Source organism: Lepidochelys kempii, chromosome 1 (genome assembly GCF_965140285.1).
Source record: "Lepidochelys kempii isolate rLepKem1 chromosome 1, rLepKem1.hap1, whole genome shotgun sequence".
Lineage (NCBI taxonomy): Eukaryota > Metazoa > Chordata > Testudines > Cheloniidae > Lepidochelys > Lepidochelys kempii.
In genome coordinates this window covers 237,613,528-237,634,502 of record NC_136380.1, presented here as the reverse complement: position 1 = coordinate 237,634,502, position 20,975 = coordinate 237,613,528, and the positions used below count along the sequence as shown (strand labels likewise).

The 20,975-nt window shown below is 43.2% G+C and overlaps 1 protein-coding gene across 1 annotated transcript in view; it reads left to right on the top strand.

The window, feature by feature from the left end:
- The window catches only part of PIK3C2G (phosphatidylinositol-4-phosphate 3-kinase catalytic subunit type 2 gamma), a 278,262-nt gene that overhangs the window by 15,363 nt on the left and 241,924 nt on the right, over positions 1-20,975 (top strand). Inside the window, exons 5-7 of the mRNA XM_073335036.1 lie at positions 6,854-6,956; positions 14,648-14,718; positions 19,408-19,471. Of these exons, the coding sequence (XP_073191137.1) occupies positions 6,854-6,956; positions 14,648-14,718; positions 19,408-19,471 (238 nt within the window). The remainder of the gene's footprint in view (positions 1-6,853; positions 6,957-14,647; positions 14,719-19,407; positions 19,472-20,975) is intronic.

Below are 20,975 nucleotides of genomic sequence, written 5' to 3'. Positions count from 1 at the left end.
CTTCAGACTGTCCTTTGCTTTTTTCCTTTTTAGCTTGTGAATGGATGCATCAGCAAAGTGGTTTTATGATGTCCTTTATGAAAGATGCCATATAAAAATAAATTATATTGGGGGTTAAGCAGCTTGTGTTGAATAATTCATGACTCCCACTGCTAGCAGCAAACCCAAAGAAGCTCTTGTTATGTGCCAGTAATGAATCAATCTTCCTTGCAAACTTTTTGCCTCTAGAGCTACAGGCCACTTGCTCAGAGCATTCCAAAGTGCCTAGTAAAACATACCATATTGCTATATAAAAAGATGTTAGTTTATTTTTGTTTCATTTTGTTTATTGATCTGGCTGTTGTTAGTAAGAAGAACTGATTGCAGTGCACAACAAGCAAATGAACATAGTCCAGCACACAGCCAGCAAATGAACACAGTCCAGCAGTTTTTATAAAGTTTAAAGTTTCCTGTTGTTTGAAGGCAGGAAGGAGGGTTTTAGTTTGCCTTTAGTATATTGCTGAATTCCCTTTTCATTCTCCTGTAGTGTATTTTTGTGTAATTATCTTGCGCCTAAATTCAGCAGTCACAGTAAACAGAAATGTAGACTAGAAATGAGCATCTCCAGTCTACAATTTACACTCTCACGCTTGCTTGTGACCTTACTGGTGACACTTTTTTTTTTCCTTATTAATTCCAGTCTTTGAGAATCAAGGCCTGAATAGAAACTGGTTTTTCCTTCAAGTGAAGTTTAAACTATTAATTATAGAAAGGACAGAGGTATATTTGTGTAGACTGGGATCATTAGAAGCCTGCATTTTGGGGTGAATATGTTCTCCATAAAAATAAGCCTCCATTTTCTCTTGTCACTGCAAATTAACCTTCTCATACGTGATGCTGCTCCAGTGAGGTGTTTTTTAATAAAATTTAAGAGCCTGCCTAAGGATTCAGAAGTAACGCAGAAAGAATTTTATATGGTTGGAAATTAATGGTGTTGCTGGGGACACTGAATTGGGAGTCAGGAGACCTGGAGTCTATTTCTGGCAGCCATTGACCTGCTCTGTCACCTTGGGCAAGTCACTTCACTTGTTTGTGACTCTCTTTCCTCTCTGTCTCTGTCTTGCCTGTTTAGACTGTAAGCTGTTAAGGGCTTGGGCTGTGTCTCATTATATGTTTGTACAATGCCTAGCACAATCCCAGCTGAAGTCTGTAAGTGGTATTGTATTGTACTGTAGGTATTTGTAATACAAATAAGGCGAAAGGGAATTTTCCAGAATGTGTCATGTTTATAATAATGTTGTGCTTCTTATATCGTTGAAAGCACTGTAAAAATACTAACTAATCCACATGACACCCCTTTAAAATGACTGTTTAATTTTTATGTCCATTTTATAGTGGGGTAACAGATGCAAAGAGGGCCAGGTTTTGTGGGGTGCTGCAGCCCTTTTATACTGCTCCAGGATTGGGCCATTGATAGAGTCTGTCAGTCCATGATAAACTTGTGACAAATAGGAGCTGAATACTACTACATCTATTTTATGGACCGCTCCATCTGTTTTTTCTTATGACCTAGATTTCTGACTGGATTATGTTTTCCTCAAAAGTCGTTAACCTGCTCCATCTACTCATTCATGCCCCACTATCTGCATGAATAAAAGGCTCTTCTCCAAACATTTGTGCAAAACAAAGTCCACTCACACTAATATTTGCAGAAAGGAAAACTAGAAAATTATAGGAACATGGTCAAGAGATTTAAGATTCATAAATATGTTACGTATAATTTCCCGATTGCTCCACTAGTTGTAATATAGCGTGAGGGTAAGGCAAGAGGGGAGGTGCAGAAATCAATGGTGAAAAGTGGCCTATAGGAAAAGGACTGTCATTACAGACTTGGGGTTGGTAAAGGGATAATGAAGACAAGAGTAGATGGTGACAAGGGAGCAGTGAGGCAAGACGCATGGGCAGAGCCATAGGCGCCAACTTTTCCCGGCACTGGTGGATGCCTGACCCCGCCCCGACTCCACTCCTGCCCCGTCCCCTCCTGCCCCTGCACTGCCCCCATTCCAACTCCTTCCCCAAAGTCCCTGCCCCAACTCCGCCCCTCCCTGCCCCATTGGACTCCTTCCCCAAATCCCCATGCTGGCCCCACCTCTCCCCCAGCTGTTTCGTGGTCGCAAGCGCTGGGAGCTAGGGGGAGAAGCAGGGGCGTAGCGCACTCAAGGAGGGAGGCGGAGCAGAGGTGAGCTGGGGCAGGGAGCTGCAGGTGGGTGCAGAGCACCCACCAATTTTTCCCCATGGGTGCTCCAGCCCCGGAGCACCCACAGAGTCAGAGCCTATGGGCAGAGCATCAGAGCTTGATGGGAAGTGACAGGAGAGATGTAGAAGCAGGTACAGCCATGCAGATCCCCAATGGTGAGGATGAGGAATTTGAACACTGTGTAGAAAGAGAGAGGGAGGCAGTAAAGAGACTGGGTGGTGGGGGGCTGATGACAGCAGTACAGATATTTTTTTATTTCAATGTGGTAGCTAGTGCTTTTGCACTCTAACTTTTTCTTACTTCTAAATCTGTACTGTATGCCTTTAACATTAAGAAATCTTGCAAATGTACAGAAGCACTGTCAAAGGACCTTGCCCTAGGTATTTATTTCATCAGATGGAAATAGGTTTCTCCTTCTGTGACCTTCAATGTGTCTGTCACAAAATGCCACTTCTGCAATTTTGCCTTTTGTACCTTCAAAATGGGGAGCTTGTGTTTTTCCTAATTACACTGTGGGATAGGTGTAGAGCATTTGCTCATAGAAGTCAGAAATCCCCAGAACTTTGAATCCTTTGTAATTATCTGACAGCCATGTGCTGTGCTAGTTAATGATTTAAAATTAACCTTTTTTTTCTGTTAGACACCCCGATGTGAGACGCAATAGTTCCTAGTCTGCTACGTGCACATTCTATAAGCCCCTATTTCTGTCATAGGTTCATAGAGCCAGAAAAGGACCAGAAAAGAACCTTGTCATGGACTGGCTGGCCTTTTGAGGCAAGCTAGGCTTAGCCTTGTTCATGGTTTAGCAGCTACTCCTTAGCCTCACTGATGAGCTGACAACATAGGGCTAATTAGTGACCCCAGCTGTGTGTAATAGGGGCTGAATTAGAAAGACTAACCCCAGCTGTGGTGGTGAAACAGGCAGAGCACTCCTTAAACAGAGCTGGGAACTCAGCAGAAGGGGGAAGAGTTTGGAGGGAAGAAGAAGGGGAGTGCCCCTCTGGGAAGAGGCTGAGGTACTCACTAGGATTAGGGTACCTCCTGGGTAGGAAAGCTTGGAGTTAGGGCCTGCAACAAGAGAAAGAGACCCACAAGGAATAGAGTAAACTCCTGTTGGGGAGGCCTGAGATAGGGGCAGGAGGATCTCCAGAAGTAAGCTGCTGAAGTCCACGGTGAAAGGAAGCAATAGGAGAATCCTGCTGGGAAGAAGTAAGATGAGAGAAGCTCTGCAGGGGCCAGGAAGCAGTGAAGTTTGAGAGGGGCAGGAGAACTAGTGATTTAGATGTTTGATTTAGAATTTAAGTTGGACTTTTTGTTATTTTGGATGGGGAGTGAATTGTTATATGACTTAGCTGGAGGGCCAAGCCACAGAAAATCCAGAGAGGGAGTGGGGAGAAGATGATGGGCAGGGACTAACCATCGCAGCCAAGGAAGTGGCCACCAGGGGCAGACAAGAGGCAAAGTCCTCTGTAATGGTCTGTCCAGGCATGAGAGGGCACTCCAGAAGTTGTGATGTGCACTACAAACCTGTTTCTCCTACTTGGACCAGGGACAGAGGTGCAAGGAAGCCAGTACGCCCTCGTACGGCATAACGGCAAGAGCCAGTGCGCTGTACCGGGGTGGACTGGCTTCCCCAGGCGGCAATTCATAGGGCCTGGGGCTCCCAGCAGCGGCTGGAGCCCCGGGCCCTTTAAATTTCCACCAGAGCCCCGCTGCCGGAGCCCTGGGGTAGCGGCGGTGGGGCTCCAGCAGCTATTTAAAGGCCCCACGCTCGGAAGGGGCCCTGGCCGCTTTTCTCCACCCCCCATGCTCTCTCCTATGGGGGCAGAAGCTTGGTGTTGCCTTCTCCCGGGGCTCTGTCCTGCTGCTGCAGGGCAGGCTCCGCTGGCAGCCCAGCTCCTCCCTCCCCTGCCTCTTCCCCCAGTGTGCTGCGTTCCCCCGCCCCCTCTCACTTTCTCTCCCTGCTGCCGAACAGCTGTTTGCTGGCATGAGGAAGCAGAAAAGAGGTGGGGGCAGGGCCTTGGGGAAGGGGGTGGAATCAGGGCATACCCCCTTTAGCCCCCTGCCATGAGCCGCTCAGGGCAGGGAGCTGGGAGCGACCCCAGCCCACACCCCCAGCCCTCTGCCCTGACTCCTGCACCCCCCCACACACATCCCCACCCCCACCCTGAGCACCAAACGGGAGCTCCTGCACCCTCCCCCACCCCACATACCCACCTGCACCCCTTGCACCGAATGGGAGCTGCCCTGGGTAAGGGCTCCACACCCCAACCTCCTGCCCCAACCCTGAGCCTCCTCCCTTATTCTAGCTCCTGGACAGACCCTGCACCCCAGCCCCCAGCCTGCTCCTGCAACCTAACACCCTCCCAGACCCTGCATCCCCAGCCCTGTTCTCAGTGCACCTCCACCCTCAGCTTGGTGCAGAGAGAGACAAAGAGAATGGGCTAGAACCAGGGAGAAGATAGGTACCCGCTCTATGTGGGCAGGGGTGTGTGTGTGGGAGATCCTGTTTACCCCCTCCCCAGCCCTGCTGCCCTTGCAGTTTACCCCCAGTTCCTCCCTTGCTCCAAAGACCAACCCTAGCTCCTGCCCCACTGTGTTTTTGCCCCCAGCCCCTGCCTTGCTCCAGTCAGCAGGGACTAATTCTCCCCCCATGTGTCACTGTGCTCATCTTGCCCCAGCCCCTGCCTCGCTCCAGCTGGGGACCAATCCTTCCCCCCCCCCCACCACCACCACGCCCCGCTGTGCTCTTGCCCCTGACCTCTTCTTTCCCCAGAAGGGCTCTCAAGTATGTATGGCGTCAGGCTCACAAAAAGTTAATCCAGCCCGGGCCCTTTAAATTGTCCCTGGAGCCTTGTTGCCAGAGCCCTGGGGTAGCGGCACCAGGGCTCTGGTGGCAAGTTAAAGGGCTGGGACGGTAGTGGTGGTCCCAGGCCCTTTAAATAGCCCCCTTTAAATCACCCCCAAACCCCAGGGCTCTCAGTTGCCTCTGCAGCTGGGAGCTCGGGGTGATTTAAAGGGCCCGGGGCTCCTAGCTGCTGCTCCCACAGCCCTAGCCCCAGGCCCTTTAAATCCTGATTTAAAGTGCCTGGGGATTTAAAGGCCCCACCTCTTCTGGTTGAGGCCCCGCCCCCTCATCAGGACTCCAGAGTACTGATAAGTTCTTTAAGGTACTTTCACCCCTGTCCAGGGAGCTCTGGAACAACTTGCCATGCTAAAAAGCAATATAAATATGGATCAATCCTTCTTGCTCTCATGTCCAGGAGCCTGAATGAGGCAACATGAACCTGTCAGAACATGCACTGGAGATGTAGCTGATGGTGCATGTGAACGTGTTCCAATAATAAATCTGTCATGGCAGAAAATCAATGCCATTAAACCCTAAAGTTTTTCAATTTGAACAAATGTTCTGGCTTTTAACTGAGAATTAGTGGTGCATTATTTCACCTGATTTTTTTTAAAAATGCTAGCCAATGGAACAATGTTAACTTCCACATAAAATTAGAAATACCAGGCCAGACCCTCAGCCCCGGGGAAGTCTCCTTTGCATTGATCCAACAGTGCTAAAAGGACTGAAAGCTGCTCTAAAGAAGCACAGGGGGGTTGGCGATTCTCATGACAAGGGAATTCCCCTGCTAGTATGAATATTATTGGAGCACTCTAGGTGAAGCCAGAGTACTCTGCAATCTGGACAGACCAGTCCCTAGTGAACCATTCCAGTTGATGTAAGGTAGAATAGCCCTGTGGCTGCTTGGGCCCCCGGGTGGCCCTATGATTAGAGGAGATCAAAAACTGACTTATAAGCACTTTTGCCTTCTCCTTGTCCACTGCACAATTTGAGCTCTGGAACTTGAGAATCAGGCCCCATGCTCATTTACGTCGATTTGCAAATATAGATTATCTGTTCCACCCAGCCTCTAAATACCAACTAAATACAGCTACACTTTTTTCATCCAGGATGTTCTATTTAGCTATGTATCAAGATATAGAAATAATACAAATTATCTGCTGTCTATGATGCTGGCTAATATGGTCTCATTTTTTTCCTCATAACCCCCTTTACTGTCTGTTACCATCTGTTGTCCTAGATTGTAAACATCTTGGGGTAGGAGCCATTTTTAATTCTATTTGTACAGTGCCTAGCACAATGGGATCCTAATCCATTACTAGGGCTTCTAGGCACTATTATAAATAAATAATAATAATACGTTATGTCCTAGGTGCTTTGAATATAATCCATAGTAATTTGAGGTTTAAGTACAAACAGGCTCTAAAGAGAAAGTATGGCTTTGAGTGTGGAAAGATCTTTTTATTTCCATCTTTCTTCATTGTCATTCCTTTACAGAACTTGCATGTTTTAAATCAGAGCTTCAACCCTACTGATGATTCTATTAATCTTTTTCCATCCAGCTCTTAAAAACAAGTCATGGTCAAAACCTCACAATCCTTTATAGATCCAATACACTGTATTTGTGTAATACAACAATGTTTTGGATGCTTAGCATGAGTTGCTGGAGCCTGGTGGAAAGTGTGTGGGAGAAAAATAGGAGCTGGGGAGTAATGATGATTTTGTTTGTTCTTTCTCCCCCTCCTTCCCTACCACCTTCCAAATTGCAGTGATCATGCTTTGGGCAGTCATGAGAGTCTTCGCAAGGCAACCACCTCCATTCAGCTTCGTCTACAGAAAGACACCAGCTATCAGCAAAGTTTGGCTCGATCGGTGCGTCATTTTTTTCTTGTTTCTTTCAATATGCCTGAGGAAATGAAATCTTTCCGATCCTCTCATGTAACCATCTGCATTAATAATCAGAAAGGGCTTGTTTGCTCTCTTGAGTGTACATTCAAATGTAGTTCATCATTAATGTAACGTATTCTGAGTCTTTCTGCTTCTCTCCTCTAGTTAGGCTTCCTTTATCCTTTTGGTAATCCTAGAGAATATCTGAATATGAGAAGAGCAAATGTTACCTTTGTTAGAAGAATTCAACTTTATTGGAGTTGAACTATACTCATGATATCAGTTTGTCTTTTTTTTTTTTCTGGCTGGTCCTTGTACATTTTTGAAACATATTAAGGGCAAACATCCATAAAGTTCTACACAAGATAAATCAGATCCAGATCCTGGTTACTGAAATTCTAAGTATTTGATTGTGTGTGCATGAGAGAGAATGTATTTCTGCTGAAGACATAGTCTTATCGCACTTTAAATCTGAAGAGATTCTCATTCAGATTATTTGTGATTCAACTACCTAGGAATGGATTATTGAGCTTTAATGATACTGATCATGCTGCTAGATATGAATTTTATTCCCTGTGGGCAATCTTGAATTTCTTCCAAACCAAACTTCACACTACAAAGGAGACCTTGATGTTTTTGGTGATTTTGACTGGAGATGGGTTGCCTTTATCCACAGATAGGATATCTGCCTAAAGGAGGTAATTGGAACTACTAGCCTGAGTCTGTGAAAATTTGGATCAGATAACAGATTTCTAATATAAAAAATAGGGTTTCTTTTCTTTCCAGTTCTGGTATGTATCTTCCTAAGAATTGTCAGGTTCGGTGTAATTCATCTGTTGCAATGTTGTTGGGTTTTTTTTAAAAAAAAAAGGCGGTTGTGAGACCAAATAAGATATTTTAAAACATACTGTATCTTTTGACTTCTTTACCTTTTAACTGATAAAAGCAGAGGTGCTATCATATACAGCAGTGGTTCAAATTATTTGCACTTTGCATTACCAGGGTATGCAAAAGTTGTTGGGTTCTTTTTGTTGTTGGTGGTGGTTTTTTGCAAGCAATTGAAAATATCTGTAATTGAGATTCCATTAGTAGCAGAAGGACTGATGGTTCAGGAGACAGGAAATATATGACAGAGAGGCTTTCATCACCAAGTCACCATTTCAAATTTGGCTCAGATCAGTGGTGACCAAAGGTAATTACCATCTCACTGATGTCAGGTGATCTGTAGAAAATTGATGGTTTGTGGAGCTTTTATGGAGTGGAGTAAGCAGCTCTCTCTCTCTCACTCACACACACACACACTACCCCTTTTGCTGTGCTGTAGCAGATGTCGGGGTCTTGCAGTTTGGCTTGCTGTTGTAGGAGAAATCAGTGACACTGAGTCAGGGTATATTATTAGAGCAAATTGCTTTATTTATACCTACACACCAGTTCTGGGACAGAGGTGGTCACAAATATCATGCAGACAGTTCCTTCTTTCAGAGATCTCAGCCGAATCACCAATGCCTGGCTCCCACGAAGATACCCTGCCCCAAGAACTGACTCAGTTTAAAAAGACTAAAACATAGAGCAAACTTCCTGGTGCTAGCCACAGTTCCCTAAGAGAATCTGCTTTACAAACCTAACAATATGATAGTTTCTTCCAAGGCTAAAAACATGCTTGCACACTAATAAAAAGAAAAACGTGTAAGACTCTATGTATGAGCGCCATCTAGTGCTCTTGCTATAACAATAGTTATCTATTGCACAGAAGATTTGAGACTTAATTAACTTTTCTAAAGTGCTCTGGGATTCTCAAGTATGGTGAGCTGCCTGGAAAGAGGTAGGCATGGAAAGTTTTATCTGTCATTTTAAAGCCACTAGGTAATTAAATATTGTCCTCTGAAATAAATAGTAGCATAGTCATGGAGTTGCGGAAGTGAAGGTTGTGGGTAATCTGATGCAAGTTATTCAGAAATACACTGCATGTGCGACTCTTATTGCTTAATTACAAAACTAGCAATCATAAAAATGAAATTGTTGACTAAAAATTCCAAATCATTCTGGTGAAAAATCCACTGGCCTTCCCACCTTGATTCATTTAAATGTCAACAGAAAGGGAAATGGTTCCAGAGGACATCTTCCTTAGGAAAATACAAAGAAGGGTTATAGTGTTTCTTATAGATATGGGATAACACTAGGACAGCATGACCACTTGCCCACTACTGATTACATACAGGTAGGCATATATCAATATCAAATATGTCCTCAGCCACCAAATACCTATTCATTTCCAACTGAAATATAAATCTAAATGAAGAATTGTACTTACAGCTTATATTATGGCTCATAAATTTATTTCTTGAGGGCTACATTTCCTATGGTGATGGGCAGATTCTTCTTCTCATTTGTCAGGTCCTTAACTCATTCCTAGGTGCCCAAGCCTAGATGCCCGGCTGAGTTAGTGAGCATATTGTGTGTACAGCAGGTTGCCTTTGAGAGGTGATGGGAACAGTGCACTGCAAATAGGAGGGGGCAAGAGATCCAGCATTGTGTGTTCATATTTCACATTGTTAGCTAATCATTTGCAATCCGGAGACGTAGCGACATTAGACTCCTGAGACCAAATTCACAGCTAATATAAGTGCATGCAACTCCAGGGATAAATTTGCTCTATTTTGTTTACCTTGCAACAAATAGGTACTCTGATATCCCATAATTTTAGTAGTAACCACTACTTGAGGGAAAGAGTTTAGATTCATATTGAGGCCTGTGTCATAACACAGGAAGAAGCTCCTTCTACCCACTTCCTGAAGTTTTGTGCATCTGGTGAAGAGCTCTTAAAAATCAGATTTTTCCCCCCTAAAACTTTATCATGTGTATTTAAGTGAAATGAAGCCAATCAGACACAGACACACACACACACACACACACACACACAAAAGCCGGAAATCTTAAGTAAGAGCAGCAAACAGAGGAAAAGGAAAGTTTTGTTTAACAATGAGAAGTGAGTATGCATGAGTGTGATCAAGGATGGTGTTATCCCTCAGAGGGCCAGTAATAATATTCAAAATTGTTTAGTAAATTCAGCCAAAGACTTTTTTTTGTAAAGGTACATTTTTTTCCTTGCATAGGAAGCTGGTATTCTATTATGATGTATTCAGAAGGAAAGAGGAAATTGTCTTGAGCCAAGGAGTGAAAAAGCAAGAAATCTGGCCTCAGATTTTCACTTGAAATCATAGGTTTTTTCAGCCAGTGGATTTAATTTGGTTTTGTATGTTGAGAGATGAGTTTTACCAAGCACAACTCTCTTGAATAAAAGCTTTTAGTACTTGAATTTTCCAGATGTTAGATTCTCATTAGACCTCCAAATAAAGCCTGTGTAGAGACCACAGAGTTAACGGTTATGCTGTAAAAATATTGAGGCCCACTTATATTGCCTCATGGGACAAAAGTTCCCATTGACATCAGTGATCACTTCAAGATCTTGAGAATGGCAAATATTTTATGTGGGTGGGGGAAGATACAGTAGTTTCCTCACAAAATGATGAACCAATTTCGAATAGTGGTAAAATACTCCAGGGAATGGGGACGCTGTATTTGTTCTTTGATCTTGTGTTTCACAACTGCCATATTATAAGTATACAACTTAGGATATTAAAAAGTATTGTTTGAGCAGAGCCTCCAAAATGCATCCACGTAAGCTGTAATGGCTCAAAAACTTACCCCTTGTTGGGGTTTGGTTTTAGTCCATGTACAGACTTTCAAATGAGACAGCACAAAATCTAGTCCAAGCCTCCATCACAAGTTTAGCTGCCTTCAGAGTTCCTCTCTGAGGAGTGCTCAGCCCACACCTGCTATTCCCTCTCTCTAGCAAGACCTTCCCATGTACCTAGTATCTGGGGGGGTATGAATCTCCAGCAGGACTGAATCCTCACCTGCTATAAAGGGATTTTCAGGCAAATGTTGGAACCCTGGAGATCATTTTTGCTTAAGTGGAATGTACCAGTATTAATGGTGATAACATTGTAGTAGAAGTGTTATGTTAATGCATGTGTATTTACGATAAAAATGTTAACAAATTGAGAAAAATGAAGTCATTGGTTACCCAATGGTAAGAGATGCATTTTTTGTTTCCTAAAATAATTTTTGCATGTTTAAGGAACTCTTAGTGACATAATGATATGGAAGTATTTTCCTATGTTGAATCATCCCTCATCCTGCAACAGAACAAAAATCGTTGTCCTATTAATATGCAAAAGCCTGCTCCTTCGCTGTTCTAATTCAACAGGTCTAAATTAGGCTTAATATACTGCAATGCACTACGTAGACCAAGAACAGAGTAAGTGCAGCTCTTGGCATTTAACTCTCCTGAAATAGTTACAACTACTAGGTAGAATTATTACTAACAAAGTAATCTTTAAGCTTTGATATTTTAAGCAGTTAATAACAGTCTTCGAAGATAAATTAGCAGTTTTCAGGATGTTAGAAAACATTTGTTGTCTCAAGGAATTCGCTAAACTATCAATAATGTACAGTAGGGATTCAGCAGGGATGGTGACTTTTTATGATACATTCAAGTAAATTATTGATCAGCCCTTGGTGATAACTGACATGAATGTGAGAGCTCCAGGCCTCAGTTGCTAATAGCAGCTGAAAACATTAACAGTTGTAGAGCTAGCATAAGTCACAGAACCAAAGGTCTCCTCCAGCCCTAGGGAATCCTTGCAACAATGGACTCACATGAGAAAAGAAAGGGTTCTGCTTGCAGACAGAAATGTTAACCAGTGCAGCAGGCCCAGAGGGAGCTATAATTAAACAGACACAGGCTGTACTGTATTGCATGCTATTAAGCTTCCTCTCGTACAACCCAATCCGGTGGTGAGTTGGGCCCTTCCTCAGACTTACTGCATGCCCTCATATCTAGGGCCCCACCAAATTCATGGCACGCTTTGGTCAATTTCACGGTCATAGGATTTTAAAAATCATAAATTTCATGATTTCAGCTATTTAACCCTTAATTTTGACAGTGTTGTAATTGTAGAGGTCTTGATCCAAAAAGGAGCGAGGTGGGGTGGGGGGGGGATTGCAAGGTTATTGTATGTGTGGGAGGGGAGGGGGGTTGCGGCGCTGCTACCCTTACTTCTGCACTGCTGCTGGTGGCGACGCTGCCTTCGGAGCTGGGCGGCTGGAGAGTGGCAGCTGCAGGCCGGGAGCTCAGCTCTAAAGGCAGCACCGCCGCCAGCAGCAGGGCAGAAGTGAGGATGGCAGGGTATGGTATTGCCACCTTTGCGTCTGCCCTGCTGCCTGCAGAGCTGGGCGGCTGGAGAGGGGCGGCTGCTGACTGACGGCCCAGCTCTGCCGGGCGCAGCGCAGAAGTAAGGGTGGAAATACCAGACCAGGCCATCCCTACTTCTGCGCTGCTGCTGCTGGTGGCTCTGCCTTTAGAGCTGAGCTCCCGGCCTGCAGCTGCCGCTCTCCAGCTCTGAAGGCAGTGTTGCCGCCAGCAGCAGTGCAGAAGTAAGGGTAGCTGTACTGCACCCCACACACCCCCCTACAATAACCTTGCAACTCCCCCACAGCTCCTTTTTGGGACAGGACCCCTACAATTACCACACCAACCCTCCAGCACCACGCCACTCAATTTCAGAAACCTGTACCAGTACAGAAGTGGGTAGCTATTGTCCTTTGGAAGCTGGCAACACCTGACCGCTATCGATCAGTTGCCAACCAGTTTGGGGTTGGGAAGTCAATTGATGGGGAGGTGGTTGTACAGGTTTACCAGGCTATTAGAACTGAGATCCATCCACAGCTGGGTGCCATTACCTAAGTCCTTGAAATTATATTGGGTTTTCAGAGGGGTTTTCTGAACTGTGCGGGGGTCATCAATGGAACACACTTCCCTAAACTTTGCCCTCTGAAAGGGGCTGGTAAATGCATGAACCACAAAGGCTATTCACTGTTTCTCCAAGGCTTAGAGGACCATAGGGGTCAGTTCATGAACACAAATGTTAGGCAGACAAGAAAGGTCCATGATGTCAGAGTGCTCAGGAGATCAAGGTTGTTGCTGCAGAGGGAAACAAGGGAATTTATTCCCCCCAAATGAGGTAAGACTATACACTGTTTTTGTTTCATGTTAACTGCTCTGTTTCGGGTTGATTTGTTGCGGGGGAAGGGGGGGGAGCTTTAAGCATTGTTACAGTAGCTATACAGGTTTGGGGAGGGACTTGCACATTCCTTCCTTACCATGCTGTCTGATACCATGTCTCCGAGCTCTTATCAAGTGATATGCATGATTGCTCCCGTGGCCTGACTACTCCCATGGTTGCCAGTGATAACTGTTTGGTTGGGGAGCCATTAAAGCACTGGGTGTCAGGTATCTTCACTGTTACTTTTGTTTCCTTTGTGTTCTCGCTTAATTATCATCAAAGACATAAAGATGTTTCAGTTAACTTGCCTCCTGATTTTCATTGTGGTGCTGTGGACAGCAACAGTTATTTCACAACATACTTCAGGGCCCTATAGTCAGCAGAGATCTGGACTCAGCAGTGAGTCAGAGCTGCCTGTGCAGAACACAGGCGATGGCTGCTTGCTGGCTGCATGCTGGAAACTACCTTGCTTGAAAGGCGGAGGTTCAAGAATTCAAGCATCAAAGGAAGGTGGGAGGCCATTCATGGGTAGGATGACCAGATGTCCCGATTTTATAGGGACAGTCCCGATATTTGGGGCTTTGTCTTATGTAGGGGCTATTACCCACTCCCGTCCCATCCCGATTTTTCATACTTGCTCTCTGGTCACCCTATTCATGGGGCTGGAAGAAAGAGTACCTCTGATTGGGGGTGGTGTCCAGGTAAAGATGGTGGAGAAAAAATGTGTGTGTCTCTGTCTCTGTCTCTGTCTCTCTCTCTCTCTCTCTAAGGAGGTTGCAAAAGTATGGTAGATTTTGACTCTGTTTATCAGTAAATGTGGCTCCCATTCCACTGTCACCCATATGACTCTGATCCCCAATGTACTCCCTAAAAAGAGGAGGAAGCAGATGGACTCTGTGTGTGTGTGTGTGTGTGTGTGTGTGTGTGTGTAATGTCTACTTGGTGTAGCATGCAGGTATGTCTTCTCCCTATACTGCTAGTTGAGGATAAGGGCTGGGATTTTTCCTCTGTCAAAAAGACAAGAACCTGGAGAAAACAAAATATAATTTTAATGTGAAAGATAGACACCAAACACAATCTCAGATGGAAATACCCTGAAGTTTGGGTGTGCTTGAACTATAAGACCAGCTAGGAATTTTTTCAAGTGGCTCCTATTTTTTTCCCTCATGCAAGAAACCATAACCCTGACCAAAACTCTTCCTCAGTCTGGGGATGTTAAAAATCCAGGACTGGATTGGACTGTTCTGGCCTCAGCCCTTCTCTACTTGCAATCAAGTCTATTTGAAAATGCTCAAAAGTGATGAGGATTTTACTTAAGATGAGCTTCTTACTTTCCAAAGTCAGGTTGGTGGTGTGACCAGCTTCAAAAGTTTATGTAAGGGCTCAAGAACATATAGGCAAAGAGAGGAAGGTGTTAATCAGTCTTCAGTATTGGACCAAAAACAATGAAAGAACATACTGACATTATGAAGCACCAAACAAATTTGTACCACTTAGATACTTCATACCAGCAATTATATAACTCTTTATATATTCCTTTCTCTACAGCATGAAGATGACCAAAGTCAGTTTAATGTGAACCAGCTGCTACAATATACATATATTTGGAAGGTGTCCAGGTAAGAATGTTAGTAGTTGGAATAGCTGCACTTAATAACTGTATATATTTGCTGTCAGCACCTACATGCCCTGGGGCTGTGATTTCATCAACACTTATAGGCTAAGCAGAGCCAGGCTTGTACATGGATAGGAGAACTACCAAGACAACACAGGGTGCAGCATGAACCATTGCTGACCTTTCAATAAATGCCACTTCTTCCAGTGAGTCAGTATTGAGCCAATGTTGCATCACTGTGTTAGTGGTCATGGTACAATTGGAGGTGCTTCTGACAGTAATTAGTGAAGTCAGTAGATACTGATCTTTGTCATGTGACAGAAACCCTGAGCCAGGCCATGTGACTGGACCAGCAATTAAAGCATTTCTGTGCATCAGATTCTTATCACAGTACTGTCTTTGAGATGAAAAGCAAAGCTGATGTCTTGTGCTCTTGTATTCATAAGAAGTCATGCAGAGCCAGATTCTTTTAACCCTTGTGCTCTGGCTAAATTCTGGCTGGGGATGGAGATGGCAGCAAGCAAAATAAAATGAGCTCAATGGTTTTTTTTCCTTCTGTCCTCACTGGTTGGTTGGCAGAACAGTCTGTTTTATTGAACTATATTTTCTCCCTGTCCTCTTCCTTTCACCCTTGATGTTGAGAATGTACGTGACATTTTCATTATAGATTATATCATAAATAAAAGAAAAATTGTATTTTCTCCAGTTTGCAACAAAATGGCTTTCTGTGTACCTTATATTTTCAGTATAGTTGGCTATAGTGCTCTCTGCCTCTATAGCATTTTTTACAAGTACAATGAGTGTTAACTGTGTAGTTAAACCCTGTTTATAACAAGCCTTGTTAAAATAGCAACTCACTACAAATCCATGAGAATGGTGTTATGTAGAGAGAAACTATCATCATACGGCATTTATAGCAGTGTTTGACTCTTAAAATTCTCTTTATGAACAGGAGAACTTAAAAATTACAGCTGGGAGAAAAACATTTCCATCCGTCTCCCCGTCTCCCCCCCCCCCCCCCCCCCACCACACAGACACACTTCTCCAAAGTTCCCTGGATTGAAGGAGCTATAATTTTCTCGTGCTGCTGCTCATAAAGAGAATTTTCAGAGCCAAATACCAATATAAATACTGTGATAATGGCTTCATTCTTCATAACACAGTCTTTGTAACCAGGTGCTATTTTAACAAGGGTAGTTATAACAGGGTTCGATATAGCTCTAGGGCTGATGTGTCAAGGACACTCAGATCTCTCATAGAAGATTAGGGTTGGAAAAGACCCCAGGAGGTCATCTAGTCCAACCCCCAGTTCACACAACGACCAACCTCAACTAAATCTTCCCAGCCAGGGCTTTGTCAAGCCGGCTCTTAAAAACTTCTAAGGATGGAGATTCCACCGCCACCCTAGGTAACCCATTCCAGTGCTTCACCACCCTCCTAGTGAAATAGCTTTTCCTAATATCGAACCTAGACCTCCCCCCACTGCAACTTGAGACTATTACTCCTTGTTCTGTCATCTGCCCCCACTGAAAACAGCCTAGCTCCGTCCACTTTGGAACCGCCCTTCAGGTATTTGAAGGCTGCTATCAAATCCCCCCTCACTCTTCTCTTCTGAAGACTAAATAAGCCCAGTTCCCTCAGCTTCTCCTCATAAGTCATATGCCCCAGCTCCCTAATCATTTTCATTGCCCTCTGCTGGACTCTCTCCAATTTGTTCACATCCTTTCTGTAGTGGGGGGACAAAAACTGGATGCAGTGCTCCAGATGTGGCCTCATCAGTGCCAAAGAGAAGGGAATAATCAATTCCCTCAATCTGCTGGCAATGCTCCAACTAATGCAGCCCAATGTGCCGTTAGCCTTCTTGGCAACAAGGGCACACTGTTGACTCATATCCAGCTTTTCAACCACTGTAACCCGCAGATCCTTTTCTGCAGAAGTGCCGCTTAACCAGCTGGTCCCAAGCCTGTAGCAGTGCATGGGATTCTTCCTTCCTAAGTGCAGGACTCTGCCCTTGTCCTTGTTGAACCTCATCAGATTTCTTTTGGCCCGATCCTCCAATTTGTCTAGGTCACTCTGCACCCTATCCCTACCCTCCAGCATATCTACCTCTCCCCCTAGCTTAGTGTCATCCGTGAACTTGCTGAGGGTGCAATCCATCCCATCACCCGTTAATGAAGATGTTGAACAAAACCGGCCCCAGGACCAACCCCTGGGACACTCCGCTTGATACCAGCTGCCAACTAGACATGGAGCCATTGATCACTACCCGTTGAGCCCGATGATCTAGCCAGCTTCCTATCCACCTTATAGTCCATTCATCCAATCCATACTTTTTTAACTTGCTGGCAAGAATACTGTGGGAGACTATATCAAATGCTTTTTAAAGTCAAGCTAGATCACGTCCACCGCTTTCCCCATATCAGCAGAGCTAGCTCTCCCTCAACTTTCACTGAGCAACTTTTGAAGGAGTGAGGAATATTTAGCTTTTATATAATTGACTCTGATAGTGTGTTTCATCCATATATCTCAAAGTGCTTTATAAAGGAAGATAAACATCACATTTCCCATTTTACAGATGGGAAAATAAGGCACAGAGAGGTGAGGTGACTTGCTCAAGGTCACCTTGAACTATATGGGATATTTTCAAAGGATCTGTTTAGTTTCTTTCAAACACCAATCACTTCATAAAAAAACAAAATGCTTATTTACTGTCTGCTTCTCTTTCCCCTCCTGTATTTTTCCTGGACTGGCTCTTAACCCACTTATTAATAAACAAAGGTTTCCTTTCCTGCTACCTATGCCAGAAGGAGATTTATCAGTGACCTTTTTAGGCTATGTCTTCACTGCAGAATTAATTGGAGTGTAGCTAACTCCTCCTGAGTTAACTAAGCTCATGTGTGAGTGGCCACGCTGCAAGCATACGATCTGCAGTAATTGTGTCAGTAGCTGAGGTGTTGCACTTATTCAGCATGTAGCCTCTACTACTTCTAAAGCCATCCAACTCAAATTGAAAGCACTAACAGAATTGAGTTAAAGGGTTTTGTGTGTGGATGGGACTTGTATCACTGGAGGTAACTCTGCAGAGAAGACTTATCTTGTAATGTGATTTATTTCCAGGATGCCCTACATTGCTATTCTTAATAGCAATTTTTGTGTGGGCAGCCCCATCATAATGAAATGCCACAGTGTGATATTTGTGTCAGGATATGGCAGAATGAAATAACATTTTTGTCCCAGGAGCCAAATTGGTTAAGATGGTCACCCTCTACTAGGTCTCATGGAGAATAATGAATCCATGACTTCTTTAGTTGCTATCAGCTGGCCTGGGAAGAAGTGAAGAGAATGAGCTGATATCTTACCCTTGCAAATCAGCAGGTTGCTCTTATAGGCAAGTGGGTAGCTAATGAATCAAATCAGTATATCCACGGGTAGGTGCTACGCCTCCATCCCTCACTATAATGAGCACCCAGAGTGAAATTCAAACTTGGTGTAAATCCCTGGACATCAGTGGAATTGTATTCATTTACACCAGGGCTAATTTTGGCCCATATTCCTCAACATCAAGATGCTGTTAAATACAACATGCTGGCTAATCTGATGGGAGTAGTTAAATATAGTTTTTTTTATCAGCATATTAATAAATGGCCTTTTGGAAAGGAAACCTGGCAGCACTCCACAAGAAGTACAGCTATCAGGAAATTAAAAAATTGAATGTTGTAGTCTGTGTAGTATATTACTCTGCATTATCATGTTGAAGTTTGAGTAGAAATCAACATTTGAGAGTGGTTCTCACATTTTGCTGCCTTATGTTGCAAAACTGTTGTTCTATATTACCTGATCTGCTAATGTCATTGGATCCCTGGATATGCGTTGGTTCTACTATGATACATACACGAGCAAAACAAATTGCAGGATTGAGGCAGGAGCAGACTCAGGGGATAGAGATCTACACTAGGTTTATGTGGGTTATATCAGTTTCCCAAGTCCAGACTGAATGGAGTAGAACAGTAAAGCCACAGCTTAAATGTTAGAAAGTAAGGGCAATCATTCAAACTGAAAGAATTTGAAAAAACTAAATGTGTAAATATTAGAAATATAAGTAATTATTTAAATGTATTATTATTTCAACACTGTCCCTTTTTAAAAATGTACTTTTCTACACTGGTGATCTGGTTCAGAGTTTATAAAATTCAGAATTATTTCCAGTTGTTTTGCAGATGTAGGGCTTGATTAGCCATAGATTTCCACCCTATTTTGTGACCCTAGGCAGCAAAGCACTTAAGTCCATCTCTATTCAAAAAAGCATTTAAGGACACGCTTAAGTTTAAACACGCACAGTCAATGGGATTTAAGCATATGCTTAGCTTTAGGCAGTTGCTTAAGTGGTTTGCTAAATTGGGGCCTTAAGTTTGTAAAAAGTAGGTATAAAATGCCACCAGGTTGGAGAAGTAGCACTTTAAACCTACTTTGTGCAAGGGTAAGTGACTACAAAAGGGTAGTGAAGTGTCATGTCCAATATTCCTTGAAATCTACATAAGCACTTGTTTTGATTCTGAATTCATATTTACATCAATGTAAAATCACCGTGGCCACTGAAGTTATTCCTGATTTATAATGTGAGGTAAAAATAATGCCCACTTTCTTTTTCTACCTACTATTAACTGAATGTTGATTTTATTTTTTTAATTTCCAGGAAGAACCTTGTTACATTTATTATGAAATATGGAGGTCAAGTGGAATATCTATTGCAAAATGAGGTATTTGTTCTCAGCCTGTTTTGCCAGAAAAGCATTAGCTTACTTGTGAAAAGTCTCTAATTATTAGATTAATCTGCCTCAAAGTGAATTAAAGAGGACTCTTAATAAAAGCTGTTTAACCTGTTTTGGAAAGGGTGTGGAAATTCTTAACTAAAATTAATGACATCTAAATTATGATAAATGCTACAAGATTAAAACATTCATGGTAACTATTTCCTAGTGTTAGGGAATAATAAAAGGATCCACGGCTCATTTTCAGTTAGCACCCAAATATTTGGATCTAGTTTTATTGTAATCACTTGAATCTGCATAATTTGCCCCTCCCCCCACTTCTGCAAACACTTAAACATGTATTTCAGTGGTACTATCACATGCATAAAGTCAGACATGAGTTTGAGTTTTTCAGGATCAGGTTTAAACATAAAACTTGAGGGGGTTCCAATTCAACTGTAAACGCCACCAGAAAAGCTTAATTTTAGCCAGTCCCAACTGTAGGCAGAATCTAACCCCAAAATGAAGATACATGTTTCAATGACAGATAATTTGGGAGAGAATGAAGAAGACAAATAATAGGTTCAGCTGAGTTTCTGGAGGTGGTGCAGACTCATCTTATTTTTGGTTGAACTAGTTCTTCCTTTTTTCATTTATGATTTGGGAAATGAAAGAAAGCACAAGACCTTGTTAGATCACAGAATATACTCCTGCAGCAACTTGAAGCTATTACAGTTTGATGCAGTAGAGTTTAACTAGTTGTGTTAAAGTAAGGAATTCTCTTGCAAAATGTTACGCGCCAGAAAACAAAACAAAACACACACCACCAAAAATCTCCATTCTGTTTTAGGGTACTAATCCCTCGCCGCCCCAGTTTTCACTTTTTCAAGATATTTTTGTGCAGTGGATATTTCCATTCTGAATTATGAAAAATTACCAATAATTCCTGCAAAAAATTACCTTTGTGTGAAAATCCTTGAGACTTTTCTTTTGCAGGATCCCATCATCTGTTCAATTGCAGCCTGGGCTGTGTTCTAGTGCAAGGGGATATGTGCAATGCAGCCCCATAATGGCGTTCATAGATCAGCAATTCAGGACCGAAACTACACAGCAATTTCAAACTAAGGCCCTGATCCGGAAAACACATAGGCATTTGCTTAATTTAACACACATGAGCAGTGTTCCTTTGAACTCAGTGGAAGTACTTATGTTTGTGAAGTTAGGCACGTGTCTAAGTGTTTACGGGACTATGCTCTGAGACCCCAGTACTGCAGCCTCTTAGACTTTTATTTATGTGAGAAGTTCCATTAAGTTCAGTTATACATGTGTGCTTGCGGGATTAGCACCAAAGCAAAAAGGGTTCTAAATTGGAAAGGAGCTATGCACAACATTAATCACACAATTAACTGCACTCCAATCTCCATATCCTGCAATATATACTGTGTAGGCAGACCTCTGCACCTATATAAAATCCCTGGGGCATCCCTTCTCGTAAGATTTTTACCTGGAGTTC